General features: G+C 51.6%; 2 protein-coding genes and 1 long non-coding RNA gene across 10 annotated transcripts in view; 1 reads left to right on the top strand and 2 right to left on the bottom strand.

Moving 5' to 3' along the window:
• The window catches only part of EMC1 (ER membrane protein complex subunit 1), a 24,806-nt gene extending 10,453 nt beyond the window's left edge, over window positions 1-14,353 (bottom strand). The window contains exons 1-16 of one of the 6 annotated variants that reach the window (XR_010837129.1): window positions 13,995-14,137; window positions 11,355-11,479; window positions 10,605-10,670; window positions 10,271-10,364; window positions 9,284-9,412; window positions 8,212-8,338; window positions 7,512-7,661; window positions 7,047-7,214; window positions 6,453-6,524; window positions 6,026-6,088; window positions 5,258-5,380; window positions 4,466-4,562; window positions 4,009-4,131; window positions 2,120-2,319; window positions 1,824-1,973; window positions 334-495 (exon numbers count right to left, since the gene is read on the bottom strand). Coding sequence is in view for 4 of the 6 variants with exons in the window: in XM_059064601.2 (XP_058920584.1) it covers window positions 334-495; window positions 1,824-1,973; window positions 2,120-2,319; window positions 4,009-4,131; window positions 4,466-4,562; window positions 5,258-5,380; window positions 6,026-6,088; window positions 6,453-6,524; window positions 7,047-7,214; window positions 7,512-7,661; window positions 8,212-8,338; window positions 9,284-9,412; window positions 10,271-10,364; window positions 10,605-10,670; window positions 11,355-11,479; window positions 13,995-14,092 (1,947 nt within the window). In the remaining 2 variants the exon portion in view is untranslated. Of the gene's footprint in view, window positions 1-333; window positions 496-1,823; window positions 1,974-2,119; window positions 2,320-4,008; window positions 4,132-4,465; window positions 4,563-5,257; window positions 5,381-6,025; window positions 6,089-6,452; window positions 6,525-7,046; window positions 7,215-7,511; window positions 7,662-8,211; window positions 8,339-9,283; window positions 9,413-10,270; window positions 10,365-10,604; window positions 10,671-11,354; window positions 11,480-13,994 lie in introns of all 6 variants that reach the window. The other 5 variants (XR_010837130.1, XM_059064607.2, XM_059064613.2 and 2 more) reach the window with 5 other exon arrangements.
• Window positions 14,064-20,437, top strand: MRTO4 (MRT4 homolog, ribosome maturation factor). Of its 3 annotated transcripts, none has more exons than XM_059083859.2 (8): window positions 14,064-14,445; window positions 16,536-16,594; window positions 17,493-17,596; window positions 18,382-18,463; window positions 18,740-18,807; window positions 19,044-19,195; window positions 19,568-19,644; window positions 19,758-20,437. In XM_059083859.2, exons 1-8 carry the CDS (start codon window positions 14,418-14,420, stop codon window positions 19,905-19,907), a joined length of 720 nt encoding a protein of 239 aa, XP_058939842.1. In that variant the 5' UTR covers window positions 14,064-14,417; the 3' UTR covers window positions 19,908-20,437. The 3 variants fall into 3 exon arrangements, with proteins under 3 accessions (XP_058939842.1, XP_066872357.1, XP_066872350.1); XM_067016256.1 differs by having other exon boundaries at window positions 14,235-14,445; window positions 17,471-17,596; XM_067016249.1 differs by having other exon boundaries at window positions 14,235-14,445; window positions 16,730-17,596.
• LOC136792770 (uncharacterized) lies at window positions 16,582-20,006 on the bottom strand. The gene is made up of 2 exons (XR_010837134.1): window positions 19,733-20,006; window positions 16,582-18,972 (listed from the first exon to the last, which is right to left on the bottom strand). It is a non-coding gene; the product is annotated as an uncharacterized lncRNA (long non-coding RNA).

The raw sequence follows: 20,437 nt of genomic DNA, 5'->3' as shown, positions 1-20,437 counted from the left end.
CTTGAAAATCCCGGAAAAGAGTTAAGGGAAAAGGAATCTCTAAGCACAGTTTCTCCAGACTCATTACTGTTTCCTGTCGAAGAGGGCCTTAAGGAAAAAAACAGCAAATCTTTAAAGAATTAAAGTCTACTAAACTCAATCAGGGCTTAAATTGAGTTCTGTTAAGACTCCGAGCTTTCACAAGTGCAGAAAGAGCAATCTAGTTGCTTAGAGACACCCTTCAAGCCCAAATGAGTGCTGACGGCAGACGGCTCCCATCTGGGGCCCTCAAGCCGCTGTCTGAGCACCCCGCTCCCGCACCTGATTGGCTGAGCAGTTCTGCAGATGGCATACCTTGTACTCATCATCTATCAGCAGCAGCACCTTGGCATAGTCTTGATCCATGATGGGGAGAAGCAAAGATTGCAAGATGGGGCGCTTCAGCACTGGGGGGGCCACCTGACTCCACTTCCCAAAAATGGGATTGAAGACATAGAGCGAACTCATTCCCGTCTCCTGAAATGGGCAAGCAAACGGTCAGCCTCCAGCAACATGAGAAGAATGCAAATCCTAGGGGTAAACCTGGAACACTGGGACTTGGGCTCAGCTATGGCAGATTCCCTAGTCTTTGCCCTCCTTGTGGAAAATAAATTCTTGGCTAAAGGTGAAAGTGTCTGAAGGCTGATGTGTTAAAAGGGTAAAAGTTTAACTGCCTCTGGGACTTCCCTGGTGGCGCAGTGGTTAAGAATCAGCCTGCCAATGCAGGGGACACGAGTTCGATCCCTAATCCGGGAAGATCCCACATGCCACGGAGCAACAAAGCCCATGTTCCACAACTACTGAGCCTGTGCTCTAGAGCCCATAAGCCACAACTACTGAGTCCGTGTGCTATAACTACTGAAGCCCGTGTGCCTAGAGCCCGTGCCCCGTGACAAGAGAAGCCACCACAATGAGAAGCCCGCGCACCGCAACGAAGAGTAGCCCCCGCTCGCCGCAACTGGAGAAAGCCCGTGTGCAGCAACGAAGACCCGATGCAGCCCCCAAAAATAATTAATTAAAAAAAAAAAAAAAAAAAGTTTAACTGCTTCTAGCCCCAAAGCTAAACAAGAACAGGTCACACTGAGGAATAAACAAAAAAGTCAAGGACCAACTTAGCAGCCCCATGGCAGCCATTCCAGAGACTATCTACCAAGTCCCCTTTCTATTTTTTAAAAAAATTTTTATTGGAGTATAGTTGCTTTACAATGTTGTGTTAGTTTCTGCTGTACGGCAAAGTGAATCAGCTATACGTATACATACATCCCCTCTTTTTTGGATTTCCTTCCCATTTAGGTCATCACAGAGCACTGAGTAGAGTTCCCTGTGCTATACAGTATGTTTTCATTAGTTATCTATTTTATACATAGTATCAATAGTGTATATACATCAGTCCCAATCTCCCCATACATCCCACCCTCGCCCCAAGTCCCCTTTCTGATGATGGCAGAATGAATCTGCAAAAAGCCACCTGCTCCCGGGAGTCAGAGACATAAACAGTTTTGTGTCCTGCCCTCCAACACCTGGAGAAGAGCCAACAGCCATTCAGGTACCGACAGCCGCCCGTGCCTGGGAAGAAGAGGAGCTGGCTTACTAGGGACCTGGTGATGTCACACCTACCCTACAGTCACTTCCACTTGGGCCCCAGACGGTCCTCCACTCAGGCAAAAAACTGGAAGAAACAGAGCTCTAAGCCCTGACTCCCTGCCTTTAACTCTCAGAGAATTCCAAAGGCCTAGGAGGAACTTAAGTTACAAAACACCAAAAACCACACCCACGTTGGCTCCTGTGAGAGGTAGCGGCCTCACCTTGTCCTTCACCAGGAGGGTGCACTGCGGGGGGTGGGGGAAATGGGCAGTAGTCCTCTGGACCATCAGTTTAAAGGAGGAGTCTGGCTTGACGTTGGGGAGATACTGTTTCCACAGGATGGTGCCAGAGCTGCTCTCAATGCCAAAAAGCTGCAAAATAAATACCTGGCTCACTACCAGAAAGGCAAACCCCAAAACTAGTTCTATCCTTGAAAACTAGAACCGGCGCGATCCCCTTCCAAAGGCTTTTTGTTCCCCACTCCCAAAACCTCAGGTTTGGCTTAAGCCCCTCTCACCTTGCCTGAGGCCGTCACCATCACCATCATCTTCTGCAGGTTGAATTCATCCCTGGCCAGAGTGTCAATGTTGATCTCATTCTTAATCTGACTCCGGGGCTTCCGAGCATCGTAAAACATTTTCCAGAGGTGGGAGGTCCATGCCTGCAGCAGGATGAGCTGGGACGAGAGGCGTTTCAGGAACATGCCCAATAGGCCGTCTGGTGTCAAGGAAAAGGTAACACAGCTGAGGCTCACTCCTCATCAGACTAGATGCTTCCAGTGAGGGGGCACCTCCTCTTCCTAAGGAGGGCTCTCTCCCTGTCCTGTGGAGCACTCGAGTCATCCACACCCCAGGCCACAAGCCCAAGGGGCAGTCCTGTGGCTGAGGCCAACAGCCTCACACTTAGACACAGCCATGCAGGAACTCCACAGACCTACTCACCTGGCTCTCAGCACTTCACCTGCCTGAAATCTTGGAACAGGAGACTAAGAGGGCAGGGATCAGCCATGCAGGATGCAGCCATGCTGTGAATGATTCCACCACAACCCCACATCTAGAACAGCCAGAGCGAGGCTTCCGGGCGCCATGACAAAAGCCGGAAGAGGGCGGGGTGCGGGCGGTACTAGGGTGCAGGTGTTTGTGTGTGTCGCGGACAGGCACTTCCATTTCCCGCTGCTTCTGGCCTACGCTGTCAGCGGTTTAGTCTGCACCCGTCTAACCTACTTTCAACCCATTCCCAGGGCTCTCTTTCACTACACCCCTTCCTCCATCCAAGAGGCTACCACCCTCAAGTCTCCTCCAGAGACTAGACTGGTCCCCAGAGCAAGGTAGCATGGTAAAAAGCATGGCCCCTGGAGTCTGGCAGACCTGGATTAAAATCCCAGCTCCACTCCTTACCCCCTGGATGACCTGAAGAAATGTACTTAACCTTTTAGCCTCTGGCTCCTCATCTGTAAAATGGCAAGTAACCCATAGGGCTGTTGCCAAGACTAGACCACATCACGTACATACAGGATTTCCCAAGGGGTGGGGTACAGGGTAAGTGCTCACTGAAAAGGAGCGGTGTCTTTGCTTAGCCGCTTTTCCATTAACCTCAGCTCAAGGAAGGGAAGTGAGAGGCAAACAGGACGAGTCACAGGCACAGCAGTCCACACACACACAGTACATACCTCATTCATGCAAGTCAGGGAAAATAAATGATTAACCAAAAGCTAGCCGTGTGGGCAGGCAAGGAGCAAAAAGGCAGCAGGAAGCAGGTTTTACCTTGAATGGCTGGATCGAGGCAGCGGAAATAAATAGTAAAGTCAAATTAATCCTCAGTTTAAGAAAATCTGTAGTGCCTAGCAGGGTGCCTGGCCCCGAGCAGGCCCTCAGTAAACACCACCTGGCTAGCTAGACGAACGGATGGAGGGAGGAGGGGACAGGACTCACTCAGAGGAGAGCGAACCAAGTTCATCCTGGGGGCTGGGACCACGGCTGGTCTCAGAGGGCACTGGCCTATCACCACAGTTACAGAGCAGCCCGGTCATGCTCTCTGGAAAGGTGTGACTGCTGCTTTGGGGACAACGGGTACACAGTGCCTGACATGGTGCCTGGCAGACCTTAGGTACCCAAACAAGGATAGCTACTACTACACTAAGTTAAGATTCTTTTTCATCAGGATCTTTCCCTAGGGGGAGTCACAGGTCACTCCTTTCAGATAGAAGAATGGTTACATAAACCATAGGGCCACAAACACACCAGAAACTGGTCACAGAGCTACTTCAGAAGAGACCGGCAAAACAGGTGCATCTGCATCCAGGAAGCCAGGGACACGTGAGACAGCATCTCCTGTGGTGCGACTACCAAGCCCAGTCCCAGAGCACCCGCACAGGCAGCTCTGCTTCCCAGCCCCCTCAGTTCATACCTGCCTTCTTGCCAAATTCCCCTTCCAGCTCGGCCTGCGCCCCCGTCAGGGGGAGGTCCACCATCTGCAGGCACACCACCTCGGCCAGGGACTCCTCGCGGCTCCACAACACCACCCTCCCTGCTGCAGAAGCCAAGGTTACAAAAGTCAGGCCCACCTCCCTCATCCCCTGAAGGGACTCTTCTCAGTGACTCAGGGACCACCACATCTCTTGGGCCAAAACGAGAAATGGCAGCGCAAGGAGCCGGAATTAGGAGGTCAAGTGAGGGAAGTTCTGTCTCCCAAGAATGCTAAGGAATTTTTCAAAGGCAGGTGACATATGGCTCTGGAAAAAAATATTCAGGATACACTCCACTTGAATCTTTCCCAGAAGCCTGTCCACAGCCCCAAATAAAGAGTCTGAATGGAACTCATGGGCAGGCCTAAAAAAAAAACTGGGTTGATGAGGTCCACTCACCCAGCTGCTGCAGGAAAAGCAGCAGGTGATCCTCTGTCTGTACCAAGGCCCGGTAGCCCACGGAGTCATCCTTCTTCAGGAAGACCTGGATGTACATCTATAAACCAAACAGTCAAGCCCACTGCAGTCAGCAAGAATCCAGATGCCCCTCAGAGCACCAGACCCCAAGATTCAAAGCATGAGGAGTTGTCAGAAGTCTAGGTCACAGCATTACTGGATGTCCAAACAAGACAGCTTTTACCTGGACTCCAATTAGATACCACATATTCTTAGGAGCTGACACAGCAACCGTGCTAGGCGCTAGCTCAGGCCCTCTCCATGAAGGAACCTGAGTGCTTCTTGGCTACCACATCATTCATCTTGCACCGATAACACCCCACAAAGCGAGCAGGAGGCCCGGATTAGACTTTCCATTTTAGAGACAAAGAAGCCAGAGCCCAGAGAGGCTGAGGAGCACCACTGAACGTGCACAGAGGCAATGTCGGGCAGCGACTCTGCATAGGGTCCTGAATCTCATGAGGCAGTTTCCTCGCTTATAAAATGAGGGCAGTAATAACCACATGGCTGTCGAGAGGGTTAAATCCAACAGTGCATAAGTAAAAAAGCACAGCGCGGAGCCCGGCACACTGACGACTTGGCTTAAACGGTACCTGCTTTTATTGATATTCACAGTCAGTGGCTCAGGTAGAACTAGAGCCCACGTCCAGAGAATCCTACTCTGGGACCCATGGCTGTGAAGTGACCCCAACGAAAGAAAGCCCCAGGCTGAGAAGCCCGCAAGCCCCGACTCACCCGCTCTGGCCGAGTGCCGTTCTGTTCCAGGCTAAAGGTGATTGTGGTGTCGAGCAGCCGCCGACCTGTCTCCATTAAGTAGAGGTTAATGGTGTAGGTCTGGTTGAAGCAAGCCAGCGAGTCCTAGGGTAGAGACAGCAAGGGTCAGCTACAGGGATCCCCCAAAAGGAAGACCAAGAATCTGGGTAGGTGGGGAGCAAATACCCTGGAGAAGGACCCAGGCCAGAAACATACGCAAAGGGACATAAAATAGAAAAGCTAAGTCCTAAGGCAGAAATAAGGTGTCTGAGTAAATTTTAAAAATTGTAACCGCTATACATACTTGCTCCAGAAGGAAGCCAGTAACAGTGTAGCAGAGACTTCCCAAAGAGTTAGTAAGACTGCAGGCAGGGAAATCACAAGCCCCCCGGGAAGCACTTAGGAGATGGGAGCCACAGCAGAAACTGGAGCCTCTGGCCAGGGTCCCACACTCTGCTTCAGTGCAACTGCTCAGACTACCACTCGACTCCACCAGCCAGACCCCACAAGACATGGAGAGACGGAGGCCCAGAGGAGAAAGTAGTTAAGAACAGATTCGAGGGATTCTACTTTCTAATCTCCCAACTAAAAAAGATGAAGAGAAACATGGCTTAATTTACTGGACTTAGAAAAGCCCATCTGAGGCTGAGAACTCCAGGAGACCTGCTCACAGCCTTGGCTGCTCCCCCAGCTTCACTGTGGGGCCTCCTGTGCCTCTGGTCTGGCACGCTGCCCAGCGCCACACCCTACCTGTGGACCAGACTTCTCCGAAAAGCTCCCCGTTGACCCATCTTCAGAACTGCTAGGCTTCTGCTAGGGAAAAGAGAAGGAAAAAAGGAGAAAACTCAGCCAAAGGGTCACTTCCTGGTCACCAAAATGAAGCTCTCACTTCCGTGTCTTCTCAGTCCTTTTGGAAGAAGGCAAATCCCATTCCCCATTTCTGCCCACAAAGCCTACACAGCCCTGAACAGTCCCTGACGAGCACAAGGTCGTCCCGTTCCTGGGGACAAAGAAGGTGTGCAGCAAGCCCTACAGATGAGGTGAGCTATTACTGCTCAACAGCCTCCCGCCCCCGGGTTCAAACTGACTAGCTGAACACGCCCAGACTTTTGGTTCTCAGGGCGCCTAGCAAAGATAAGGAAGGAAAACCCCACGTGCTGTTATCCCCAACACTCACCGCCTCATTCCGACAGGTCATGACTGCAGCCACCGTCTTCTCCCCGGTGGTGGCAAAGCTCACCAGGGCAGTCTGAGGATAAAGCAAGGTGTCAATTCCTAAATCGGGCCTGTCCTAGCCAACAGCCTTCTCTAAGTCACATCCACAGGAAGGACCCTTGGCCTTGGAGTTGAAAATGCTCCCAACTTTGGAGCATAATGGCCAGGGCATTTGAGAGGAGGGGGAGGCCCCATTGCAGCCACAGCTGAACACAGCCCTCTCGCCGACCTCCAACACAGGCACAGGTGAATCTTGCATCCCACGCTGCTCTCAGTATCTATAGGGAAGCTCTGATTAACGTGCCCACTCTCCTGTGGACTTAGGAAGGCGCCAGTTTTACTCTAATAATCCTCTGTAACTCTCAGAAAAAAAAAAAAAAAGAAAGAAAAGAAAAAAATTCCACTTCTGCTCTAAGGCTAACCCCTCTCAAACCACTCATGGAAAGATGTCTTCTTGCTTGAGCAAATATCTCCAGATTCAAAGGCAGCGATTTCTAGCATCCATACCTCAGCTAGACCCTCCTGAATCCTAGCGAACCACGCTGCCTCCAGTTACCTGTGGGAAGTTTTTGAGCAGACTCAGGACGCCGTGGTGGTAGTGCAGCAGCGCATAGTGGCTTGGAGACAGCTGCAGGAAGAACTGGGCCCGAGTAGGATCCACTGGGTTGGGCTGTGTAGGCAGGACCCGGGGTTGGAATTCACTTGCAAATTCTAGGTCAAGAGACTGGGAGACAAGAAGAAAAAGGATAAGGGCCAGAAGCAGACAAGTCACTGATCGTCCCAGGCTGGTAGCCTCTGCCCCACTTTACCAGTGAGGGTAACGAGGCCACGGCACGTGGCTCCAGAAGCTCCCATCAGGTTATCCAAAGAGGAGAGTGGCCCATTTCCTCTCACACCAGTTCAGCCAGAGGCCTAACCTCCCGAGGGCTGCTAAGCCTCAGGACGGAAGCAGGGACACTGGGAGAAAGGCTTTTCTAAGCAGCAAAAGCAATGCCTCGCACCAGGGGACGCGTCCTCTCACCTGCAGTGGGATCTGCCTCAACTCCCACCCCGTCTCCAGGGCCAAGGTCTGGAGGGACCGTGAGCGCGGGTCGGGGCATACCAGGACAGCCTCATCCACCACACCGCAGGCTCTGGTGAGACTTTGCAGCCAGGGAGTCGACACCCTGACCTGCAGGAAAGACATCAGACAGGAGGCTCATGGGGATTTTCACATTTCCCTCTCAGCTCATAAGCTACGTCAGCACTGGATCCCACTGGGGGGCCCAAGCTCAGAGGTTCTTCCTGGTGGGTTCCGAAGGAGTTCTCCCCATCCCACCCAGCCTCCCAAGAGCTCCGAAGCTGGAGACGATCAGGATTGGCTTTCTGGTCATTTGAAAAATATACCAGATCCTTTTTAATAGTTGACATTTCAGATAAGCATTTCTCTGCTACAGTTGTCATACATGGCTTCCCATTATTACCTTACAGTATTACCTTATAAGATACTTGTAGGCAGTGAATATATCTGTGCAATTTTTTTAGCCACCCCAGGATAGCACCATGTGCAAACGTGAGGGCTTTAAATAAATGCTTGGTGAGCAGAGAGCAGCCTCCAAGTGCCCAGAATCAGGGACCACGAATGGCTTTGGCATCCGCCCAGCCGAGTTCCCTGGTCCCCAGGGCAAAGAAGGACTCTATTCCCCTCCACAGTTCACAAAGCTCCTCAAGCCAGACCATACCTGCTGAACAATCTCTCCATCTTCCACGTTAAACTTGACAATGTTCACATGGCTGAAGGGAACAACTCCGAGGGCCCACACTACCCCAGAGCCGTAGGAATACACCATCTGGTAATGGATGCTGTCACTGAGAGAGGGAAGGAAAAGCAGGGAGAAACAGCTTTAGCCGCAGGACAGGGGTGTCCTCAGGGGTCTTCCAAAACCAGGCCACCAGGATGTCACAAACTAGCAGTCCCAAATAGGTTTTGTGTGGCTCATGGCTTTTTTTTTTTTAATTTGAATTGACTGTCAACATTTAGACCTGAGATTTAACATGTAAGGACAAGATTTCTAGTTTTTTTTAAAAAAGTGAGACGTAGGAATACTAGGCCACTTACGTTCCTACAGGGCACCAATCAGCTGAGTAAGGCTGCCCCCTCGAGGTAGGCCAGGCACACTGCAGCTCCCCATAATCCACACACGGCCTGCTTTGCTCATGATTGCTATACACCTAGCCCCATAGTAATATTTTTTATTTTGGCTGCATTGGGTCTTCGTTGCTGCGCTAGGCTTTCTGTAGCTGAGGTGAGTGGGGGTTACTCTTCGTTGTGGTGCACAGGCTTCTCATTGCGGTGGTTTCTCTTGTTGTGAAGCATGGGCTCTAGGCGCATGGGCTCAGTAGTTGTGGTGCACGGGCTTAGTTGCTCCGCGGCATGTGGGATCTTCCCAGACCAGGGCTCGAACCTATGTCCCCTGCATTGGCAGGCATATGCTTAACCAATGTGCCACCAGGGAAGTACCCCCATAGGAATGTGAGTTTTGGGTCCCTGCCGAAGTGAGTGAGCGAATGAGCCACTCCCCTTGCTTGACTGGCTCTCATGCCCAGATGGAGAGTTTTCTCCTCACTGCAAAGGAAACTCCAGAGGCAGCCACAGCGTTGGAATTCAGGACTAGACCTAGTGAGCCCAACACGCTACACAGGATGCCAACTTAAGGTAAGCCTGAGTCAAAGCAAACGCTTCAACCCCCAAGGAGAAAGGCGGGCTTGTAGAGAGCAGGAGGTAGCCGTCACCTGGGCAGGAGGTAGCCTTACCTTTCTGGGAGATGTTCCACCCACTTTAGGTGCCCACTGGAGAGGTGATGGAGGGCAAGAGTGGTCTTCTTCAGGACCGCAATGTACCTCACCGACTCCTGCAGGCCTACCAGCCCAAGCGCCTGGAAACTGAGCAGAGGGATGGGGTGAGCACTGCCCAGGGCCTCCTGAGCCTCAGGCTGGACAATCTGGAACACAACCACCATAGCTCGGTAGGAAATGAAACAGGTTTTGGGGTCAAATGCATCTGGATCCTAATCTTGGCTCTGCTTTCCACTAGCTAACTTGAGAGACTGTACTTTCAGCCACTTGGCTGTACTGTTTCCCTGAAACCCCTGTGAATCTCCTAAGGGTTGTTCCCTCCTTCCCCTGGGACCTCACAGCAACCCTCTACCGTGGCAGCCATCAGACAGTTCTGTCATTAGTGGGATGCATGCCCGCCTCACCCAACGGATGATGAGTTCCTTGATGATGGAAACTATCTCACATTCACAAGTGGGTTCCCACTGCCTGGGGGCTCCCCAAGTACTTACCAAATGAATTACTACCAGAAGACGTATAAGCTAATGCAAGTAAACCCTATAATTTAAACAACTTTAGAAAAGATGTAACAGTAGCTCCATCTGTTCTTCAACATAAAATTAAAACACTAGATGTGTTAGTTATATCACATCCTTATATCTAGAACATTGCAAAGCTCTTGTGTCATGGTAAAATCAGGAAAAGCAGTCAATACAAGAATGAACACTGCACCCAGCACAGAGCTCTGCATCTAACAGGTGCTCAATAAATGCTGGCTGAGTAAGCACATGTGTCCCACAACCTCAAGAACATCAAAAACTGGATGTTTGATGCTCTCTGGCTCTTCAGTGGTTTTTTCCCCCTGGGAAAAAAGCCAAAAGGCCCAGAGTTGCCATCTATGCAGATCTGTGTTCCAGCAAAGCCTTTAACCAAACCAGGATGGAAATTCAGCTTCTTCTCCTCTACCTGCCACTGTCTAAGGTAATCTCCCAGTTCAGGCCCCCGATGTTAGTCTCCCAGGAGCGCATGATCCGGCCTCCATTGGACACAGTGATTGCATCTGGAAAAGAAAAAACCACGTGAGATCATCTCCCAAACTGATGCTCTGTCTGTAGCCTCCTAGGGTCTGTGAGCAGTGGCCTCACCTCTAATGTATAAGTGCAAACAGAAACTATGCATGTCCTTTCCTGTTGGGAACACCCCTACTCCATTCGCTGCCAGACCCTGAACAAAGGAAGGAACCAAGGGAAGAGGAGAGGGAGCTGACGCCATCATAGGGACAAAGCAGGACTCTACCTACCCTGTCCACAGAGCAGCATGGCATCCACTGACCCTTCTGCTGTGCCCTTGTCAACATGGCGCCACACTGAGAGACAGGAGAGTCGACGTTACTATGAACCACAGCAAGGCATCCAAGAAGCGAGGCAGAAGAGGACCAAAGAGGCCTTTGTTTGCACAGAAGTGCCCAATTTTACTTCAAGGGAGGGAAGGATTACAGCTAACTGGCAATGATCCACTCCCACTCACTGGTTAATGAGGGGAGCGACTATTGTCCCAATCTGAGGTCTCTGCACTTCCCATCCCCCCACCACCCCATCAAACATATAAACGGACAATGACAAAATTCACAAAATCTGTATGACTCACAGAAAAGTAGTGACTGTAAATTACATTTCCATGATTTTAATGCCTACAAACATCCATAAAAGCAATATAAGTAATTGGGGGGGGGGCACATCCAAAACATCAGTGCAAAATAGAATAATGTGTTTTTCGCAGCAATATCTTATCTAAGAACAGTCAGCACTTGGGCTGAGGAAATAAACTCAAAGGCCAGTTATAGGAATACATTAAATATTCAAAGCTGACAAGACCAAAAAAACAAAAAGAACAAAAAAAAATGTTCAGGATCCAGTAAGAGATGCAACCTTTGGCCAACTTGTCCCCAAGTGGGGAATCAGCCACGTAGCCTTCACAAGCCACAGGGCATCCTGGATCCACTACAGGCAGCCATGCCATCCCCAGCTACCTTTCTACAAAGTTCACTCACAGATCTCTCCAGTTCGAGAATTCAATGCTGCAATCACATTCTTCTCTGTGGCCACAACCAACTTCTTGGATCCAGGGGAAAATTCCAAGGAGGCAAACTTGAGTTTCCCGACATACTGCTGTCTCCTAAAGGAAAGAGTACAGGGAAATGCAAGGGGCCAAAACCATCACTGCACAAAACACTCTGGAAAAAGACAACTGCACAAATACATGAGGTTACACCATCATAACTATCTCAGGATGCATGAGAAATGTTTGTTAACGAAGAGATCTGACCAAAAGCAAGATCTCTAGGCAATGGGAAGAAGAAGAGAGAATGCACCCTCATCGATGAGAAGAAATACAACAGTCTTCCTTCTAAATGCAAGCCCTTGTTTATCTCAAGATAAGGAACACCCAAAAGAGTACCTGGCCTAAACACCGCTAGAACAAAATTACAGTCCTCTCTGTACTCATTAAAAGTGAGACTAGATGCTCACATTACACATGAGAGAAGAGCATACAATCCAACTTTTCCTTCTATGTTCATTGACCTTTGGAGAAAAATTATGCAAATATTCTTATAAAACTTGATAAATCAGGGTCAGGCCTTTGTTTTCTGCAGCCTGTTCTAGCCCACGCTATGTTCAGGATCCATCTGACTCATTACTCATACTTTCCTTGGAATATACCCCATCACTTTCAACACTCTTATCTAAGCATAAAGTGAAAGTACTTAGCTTCCTGAGGCATACTACCAAGTACAGAGGAGGTGTGTTGCATATTGCTGTTCATGAATTACAACCTCTAGCAAATTAAACACCTGACATTTACACTGAATTTCCCTTGTTATTTTGTTTGGTCTAATTTTTTTTTAAAAAAGAAGAAACTACACTAGTAAGAGAGACAGGTTTATATGGCATTTGACAGGTTCTATCTGTATTTCCACATACTTTAATCTCACTGTAGTCACTAAACACTTTATGAAGTACATAGGACAGATATTATCACTCTCATTTTACAGGTGAGTAAATCAAAGTCCATTGAGGTCAACAAATTACTATCGGAACTAGAATGCAAAATTAAGAACTTCTTAGTCTAAATCCCATGCTCTTTTTTAAAATGCTGTTATCTTTTATCTGGACTACAAAAGTAATGCCTGCTTCTTGTAGAAAACATAAAGGTATAAAAAAGACCAAAAAAATGCCTAAAATACCACCATCCATGAACTCTTTTTCTTCAACCGTAAACTTTTCAACATTTTGGTGTATTTCCTTCTGTTTACTTTTCAATTTATAAATTGTATATACCTAGGATTCTGCTAAACTGGAATCACATGCTGTACATATGTAATATATACAGTTAACCCTTGTGGAACACAGGTTTGAACTGTGTAAGTCCACTTACACGCTGGTTGTTTTCTACAGTAAATACTACATAACTACACAGTCTGTGGTTGGTTGAACCTGCGATGTGGAACTGCAGATACAGAAGGCTTACCATAGGTTATGCTCAATTTTTGACCACAGGGAAAGTCAGCACCCTCAGCCCCTGCGTTGTTCAAGAGTCAGCTGTACATATTATATTGTGAGCATCTGCCCACACCATTAAAAATGTGACTCATATTGCATTTGTCACACTGTCTTATATCACATAACTTATATACCTGCCCCCCAGACTGAGCTCCTTTCCATCTCTGTGTCCACCTAGAATGATTGCTGACCCACAACAGGCACTCAACAAACATGCGAATTAATTTGTCTGATACAGAAAAGACTTCACAGAGGAGCTGGGTTAGGAAGGATAAAGTGTTCCCTCAAGAGTAATTATTGGTAACAAACTGATTGTACTCAGTGAGCCAGGCACTGTGTTGAGTAATTTAAAAGAATTGTCTTATTCATCCTTACAACTACTGAAAGAGGTAATGGACTACTAGTAACCCATTTTCCAGATAAAGAAACCAAGGCACAGAGTGGTTAAGTCATTTTCCCAAGATCCCACAATGCTTAAGTGGCAAACTGACATTCAAGCAAAAGAGAGCCATCTCCATGGCCTTAAGGAAGGGGTGGGTGAGTGAATGAATGAGTGAATGAGTGAGTGAGCATGAATGACTGAATGAGAAGTAAGTGAATGAATGAAAGTGAGTGAATGAAAGAAGAGTGAGTGAGTGAGCCAGTGAGTGAGGGAAAGAATGAATGGCACCTCACGGCTGATGTGAGTCTTGGGTGGTCCTGTTCTGAGCCCATGGCAGGGTTGGGCTAGAGGGGTGGGGAAAGACGGCGTTCACTGAGGGCTGTAGACGTCTGACACCCAGTAGATCAGAAACCTGACAGTCACAGAATTGGTGCCTGATGAAGGAGGAGAAGAGTGACCTCTGACCAGAACCTCAGGTATGCCTGGATGGCAGAACCCGCTTCACGGGCTTGCGACCTGTACAGTCGCACAGGGGCTGGCTCAGAAGGGCCTCCAACTCTCGGTTTAATTCTCTGCCGTCGCCACCTTAAAACTCTTAATTTTTGAACAAGGGGTCTCACATTTCATTTTCCCCTGGGCCCCGCAAGTTATGCAGCCGGCCGTGCTGCATGGTAACCACCCCCCATCCTTTTAGACAGAAGACAAGTACTGGGAAAATATTTCCCGACTAGGTCCCCCACGTACGCACCAATCAAACTTGCCCACTTGGTCTTCGTAGACCGCGGCCGCAGGGATGAGCAGGGCGGCCCAGAGCCAGAATCGGGAAGCCGCCGCCGCCGCCGCCATAATGGGAGCCCGGGCTCGGCCCGCCGCCGGCCCGGCATGCACCGGGCCGCAGGCTCCGCCTCCGCGGAACCATAGAGTTGGGAACCTCACGCGGAGTTCTCGGTGGGGCGCCCAGGACTCTGGGATCCCCCGCCCGCGCCGGAAGTCGCTCTGGAGACTCGAGGGAGAGCGCAGGCGGCGGCCGGGCAGGGAGAGCCGGGCCTCAGCGCAGATTGAGTCAGGCACGCGCAAGGGCAGCCAGCCCACGAGGGCCGTCCCAGAGGCCCCAGCGCCGCCGAGGTCCTAATAGGCAGCACCGTCTTCCGCCGCACGTGGCTGCAGCGCGATGCCCAAATCCAAGCGCGACAAGAAAGGTGGGCAAAGGGGGTCTTGGAACCCGGTGAGGAATTTGCGGGCTGGCTGTCACCTGCGGTAGGGGCTTCGCGGGGGAAGCACGGGGCTGGGGGCTGGAGCGGGTCGGGTCAGGGAGCGGAGACTGCTTTGCCAGGCCTCCAGAGTTTGTCCAAGGCCGGCTGGTCGGGGAACAGCCTCTGAACACCCAGGCTGCGCCCGATCTCGCCTTGGCCCACCTTTTCCTACCTCAGCCCATCTGCCTTAGCTCTGCGCGCTCCCCCCACCCTACCGCCTTTCCCTCAACCCAGGTTTATCCCAAAGTATGGTCTTGTGTACTTGAAGTTGCTTCTGTCTGGTATGCTTGTGCCCCGGTCTTCGTATGGATGGCTCTTTCTCAGTTGGCAGTTCGTAGGATAACTCCTAAGAGAGTATTCCTGACTACCTCTACTATGGTGAGTCTCTCTCACTCCGGCTCTCTAGCATATTCACTCAACAAATTAGAGAGGGGCCTGGCACTCTCTAGGCGTCGAAGGATACAGCAGTTACAACAAGGAAGGCCTAGAGCCCTCATCAAGCTTAATACTTCAGTTACGGGAAGTATATCCTCCCGAGGTATCGAAAATCGAATCAGTAAATTTAGATAGTGGTAAGTCCCTTGGAGTAAGAGTGAGAGAAAGAGAAGTTGATATTCTTTTGTGCAGTGTGGACAGAGAAGGTCTCTGTTGAGATGACAAATGAGCAGGAACTTGAAGAAAGTAAATAAGCAACCCATGGAGTTACCTGGAAGGGTGGTGGTCCCAGGATAGCGAACACGAAGGGCAAAGGCCCTGAAGCGGGAGCATGTTTGACATGTTCTGGGGCAAGAGGCCAGCTTGGCCAGAGCAGAGTGAGCAAAAAGGAGGAAGAGGGGGCTTCCCTGGCGGCGCAGTGGTTGGGAGTCCGCCTGCCGATGCAGGGGACACGGGTCCGTGCCCGGGTCCGCGAGGATCCCACATGACGCGGAGCCTGCGCGTCCGGAGCCTGTGCTCCGGAACGGGAGAGGCCACAACAGTGAGAGGCCCGCATACCGCAAAAAAAAAAAAAAAAAAAAAAAGGAGAGAGGGAATTGGGCAGAGTGTGCGGGGATAGAAAGACCTTTGCAAGGAATTGGCTTTCACACGCAGGTGAAACGGGAGGAGTGAGCTCGAGCAGAGGAATGATGGGGTTCAACTTTACTTTTAAAAAGATCACCCTAGTTGCTTTGTTGAGAATAGGGAGGGAAGGTGGGGGGCAGTGTGCAGGGGTGGAAGCAGCGAGACTAGCAGTAATCCAAGAGAGCATGGTGCTGGCTAGTTCCACAGTTATAGCAGTGGAAACGTTGGAAAATGGACAACTGTATTTTGTTTGCCCTCCTGTGCTGCACTTGCTCCTGAATGGCGTGATTACCTTTCTAGATGGGTGCTTCGTGAAGAGGGACTGACTGAGTGCCAGGCAGGATGAATAAGAAGCGGCCTCCTCCTAGGACCCAGGGCTTTGCATTTTATGCTTTTTTGTTAAGCGTTTGTGGAATGATTGGGTTCTGTGGAGGGAGCCCTGGTCAGATCTGGCAAATGCCAAACCCTTCTGGTTAAGGGGCAAATTGGGCCCCAGCTGTTGTTGGAGATGAGGTGCTTGTCCCTCCCCAAAGACGCATTGCTGCATCCATGGGTCCAAACTGCAAGACAGGGTGTAGCAGAGGAGATACAGTCCCCAGCCCAGAGCAGCCACAGATGGTCTCTGTGTACCACAGCAGCACAGAGACGCGCCTCAGCTAGCTCAGCCACTGGCAGGGCCCCCAGAGCCCTCACACCTCAGCAGGGAGTTTTCGCTTCACCTCAGGGGAGCTAAGGAATACCTAGTTTGTCTGAGTAACAGGAAAGATGGGAAGGGACCTTCAGGCTCGGGAACAGTAGCGAGCAGGCACTCTGGGGACCCTGGGAGTAGCCTTGCATGCCAGAAGTGGTGGCCACAGAAGCCTTGCTACCTTTTCTCAGATTGGCTTGGTCTAGCTGGGCTACCAAAGGGGGGAAGAGAGTCTCCAGGACATCCAGAACTGTCTCTCATCATCGCCCCTTTTTCTTCTTTGTATTAGTCTCCCTCACCAAAACCGCCAAGAAAGGCTTAGAACTGAAACAGAACTTGATAGAAGAGGTAAGAGTGTGTTCTTTTTATTTTTCCAGACCTTGTATTTGGTTTATAAACGTGGGTGTAGGGCTGTTTGTCAGGGAAATATACTGTTTGGAAAAAAAAACCAACAAGGTGCTGATCCAGCCCTTTTTCCTCCAGCAGCGGCACCAATAAAAACTCCCATAGTGATGGTTTCCAGCTTGATTGAGCCCTTACTCTGCCCTGCACGGCACTGTTTCACATGTGAAGCACCCCTGTGAGGCAGATGCGAGGGGATGTTATCGCTGTTTTGCGGTCTGGTAACTGAAGCTTGCAGAGATTTGTTAGTATGCCCGATGTCAAAAAAGCCAGGGAGTTACCAGGTGTGGGTAAATGCACCAAGCCACTGTCTGCACTGCATCAGGCTGCAGGCTGGGTGAGAGCGGAGTTTCCTCCGGCACAGAGATGCCATTTTCCTTGAGAGCACTTCATCATGGCTGCAGCCAACAACATGGGCACCGCAGGGCCAATGAGCCGCCTCCCCTTATGACTAAAGGACAAGACTTCACATGTTTCCATATAGCAGGAGCCTTCCTAGTGTAGCTAAGTTTTTAGATCATCAGCGATTACTAGACAAAGCAAAGAGAAGCGGTCAATTGCACTGGTGGCCACCTTAAGTCGGAAACCTGGGGAGACGGTGGGCTCTTGACCCGTGGCTCAGCTTCCCCCACACTTTGCCATCACGCCTGCTTTGTGTCAGGGCAGCCCCTGTACTTAATATCCTGGTTTTAGTGGCAGAGGCAAGGAGGAAGCAACCAGGTTAGGGGCTCTAAACATCCACAGTTGTAAGAGACCTGGAGCAGTCTCTTTCCCACCTGAGGCCAGAGTACTGCCCAACCCCTGCTGCCCCTTGGACTCCAGAGCCCCATGAATTGTCCTGCAGCTTCGGAAATGTGTGGACACATACAAGTACCTCTTCGTCTTCTCCGTGGCCAACATGAGGAACAGCAAGCTGAAGGACATCCGCAGTGCCTGGAAGCACAGCCGGTGAGCGGGCAGTGAGAGAAGGGCCTGAGTGCGGAGGGGCTGGGCTGCTTGCAAAGCACAGGGGCAGTTAGCGACTTCAGTCACAGGTGGCACCTTAATAAGGACAAAGTGCCACGCCCCCATCCCTGCTGAAGGGCGCTTTTTTTTTTTTTAATCTCGGTATGGGGGCCTCTCACTGTTGTGGCCTCTCCCGCTGCCTCTGCGGTGCGGAGCACAGGCTCCGGATGGCTCCGGACGCACAGGCCCAGCGGCCATGGCTCACGGGCCCAGCTGCTCTGCGGCATGTGGGATCCTCCCGGACTGGGGCACAAACCCGTGTCCCCTGCATTGGCAGGCGGACTCTCAACCACTGTGCCACCAGGGAAGCCCCTGAAGGGCGCTTTTTAACTGTTAAAGTTTGTCTCGCCTTGAGGGGATGGGGGACGGGTTGAGCAGTGGCCTCTCCAGGAGAAGGGGCTCCCTGAACCCTGGGGTCTGGTCCCTTAAGGAACATCCCACCCATTCTGGTTTAGACCATTGAATAGGCCTCTTCTGCATATCCAGACACACTCATAGTGGGCTGAGACAGAATGTGAGTTGCAGGGTCTGTGCAGGAAAATAATGAGAGGGACCCTGGGCTGGCGACAAAGTGAGCAGGGCTGCGTGGAAGAGTGGAGCCTCTGGCCACACCTTCTGCTACAAAACAGCCTGGGCCTTGGCTCGGGCTCCGGCGACTGAAGCTGGTTTGCACTGAAGTGAGGGCAGGGCAGGGAGCTTCCTTCACAGAGCCCTCGTTTTCTCTGTAGGATGTTCTTTGGCAAAAACAAAGTGATGATGGTGGCCCTGGGGCGAAGCCCATCTGACGAGTACAAAGACAATCTGCATCAGGTGAGTCTCCGGCCCTCACAGGGAGGGGCCGAGGCCAGGCCGCCTTCTCCGCCGCTGTCACATGATGCACGCTGCAGCCATCTGGCGGCCCAGGGTCCGCTTAAAGCTCGGTTCTCCTTTAACCTCCAGACCCAGAGAGTAGTGCTGCCCCCCTCCAGCTGTGACCAAAAATGTCTCCAGGTGTTGCTAGGTGAGGGGGCGGGGCTGGCAAAAATCGTCCCCAGTTGAGAACCTCTGCTCTAATGTGACCAACCCCGCCCCACTTTGGTTCTGTAGGTCAGCAAGAAGTTGAGGGGCGAAGTTGGTCTCCTTTTCACCAATCGCACTAAGGAGGAAGTGAACGAGTAAGTGCTCTGGAGGAGCGGTGGGAGGGGAAAGGTTGGCGAGGTCTGCGGGGAGGGCAGAGCCCAGGACTTGGTACAGTAGAGGCACGGAGTAAGACCTGGTTCCTGGTTGCTGGAATCCCGTTTCTGAGTCTTTGTTCTCCCAGCTCGGAGCTCCAGGCTGAGCTGAGGAGGAAGGGAGGTGAGGCGAGGCCCAGGCCGAAACCTGCCCGCCGGCCACTCCTCTTTCCTCTCAGGTGGTTCACAAAATACACGGAGGTGGACTACGCCCGAGCTGGGAACAAAGCCACTCTCACCGTGAGCCTGGACCCGGGGCCCCTGGAGCAGTTCCCGCACTCCATGGAGCCACAGCTGAGGCAGCTGGGCCTGCCCACGGCCCTCAAGAAAGGTACAGGGGCGTCCGCAGAGCTGAAGGGTCACAGCTGAGCGGCCGAGAGCGCAGGTTTCCGAGCCACACGACTCCCACCTCTCCCCCAATTTCTACCGGCCTCCGTTCTCTCATGTGAAAACGGGACTAAGAGCGCCCGCCTGACAGTTGGGGTGAATGTGGACAGTAACAGCTAGAATACAGCAGTTAAGGGGCAAGGAAGGAAGGAGGGGTCACTGCCCCCAAAAAACCCTCCTGGGCGGCTGAATGCTCACTGATGAACCCCTGCCCCGGTGCTGCTGGAAGCCTGGGGGTGGGGGGCCGGCCCGGTTCCTCTGGCCCTGCACAGGCCTCTGTGCCAGAATAACTGCCTGGAGGTCCCCTTCTCTGCAGGTGTGGTGACCCTGCTGTCCGACTACGAGGTGTGCAAGGAGGGCGATGTGCTGACCCCGGAGCAGGCCCGCGTCCTGGTGAGTTCCCCCCCGCCCCGGGCGTCCACAGCTGTGGCGGGAGGGGCTACAGACTCCTCTGACTCCGACCCCACTCGCTCCTCCTCACCTTTGCGTCCCTTCGCCTCTGGCAGAAGCTTTTCGGGTACGAAATGGCCGAATTCAAGGTGACCATGAAGTACGTGTGGGACGCGCAGTCCGGAAGGTTCCAGCAGATGGGAGATGACTTGCCAGAGAGCGCACCCGAGTCGGAAGAAGAATCAGAGGAAGACGACGACAGCTGATGTGCATTTGGGACAGGACCTCCGGGCCTGCTCCACATCTTCTCTGGACTGGACCGCGTGGGGCTGCCGCTGCCCTCGGGGAAGCAGCCGTGTATTTTGCTGTGGATGCACACAAGGGAGTGTGACAGGGACAGGCTGTTCTATAAATAATGAAATTTGTCAGCAGGGTATCTCCTGCAAGAGGGACTTTTCTAGCGAAAAACCCTTGGGTTTGGGCTTTGGTTTGGACCCCCAGGATTCTTAGGTCACCTCAAGCCAGTTTCCAGCACTGGCTCCAGTGTGACCACTGGCCGGGCGGCCCTGGGAGCACAAGAGGAACCGCCTTCTCCTTTCCTCTGGCCCGCAGCGCTCCTGGCTTGAAACTGAGATTTGTTTGAGGAAAACAGGCACCCTGCCTACCGCCCTCCTACCCCTACTCTGTATTCTCTTTCCCGCCCCCAACCCCCAAAACCAGAGCCAAGAAACTTGTGGATGACCAGGAGACAGGAGGTGTTGGCTGAAGCGAGAATAAAGCTACTGCCGAAACCGAA

The sequence above is a fragment of the Kogia breviceps genome, chromosome 1, assembly GCF_026419965.1.
Source record: "Kogia breviceps isolate mKogBre1 chromosome 1, mKogBre1 haplotype 1, whole genome shotgun sequence".
NCBI classification, from domain to species: domain Eukaryota; kingdom Metazoa; phylum Chordata; class Mammalia; order Artiodactyla; family Physeteridae; genus Kogia; species Kogia breviceps.
The sequence above is the reverse complement of the archived record's forward strand: the minus strand, read 5'-3'. Positions and strand labels throughout refer to the sequence as shown.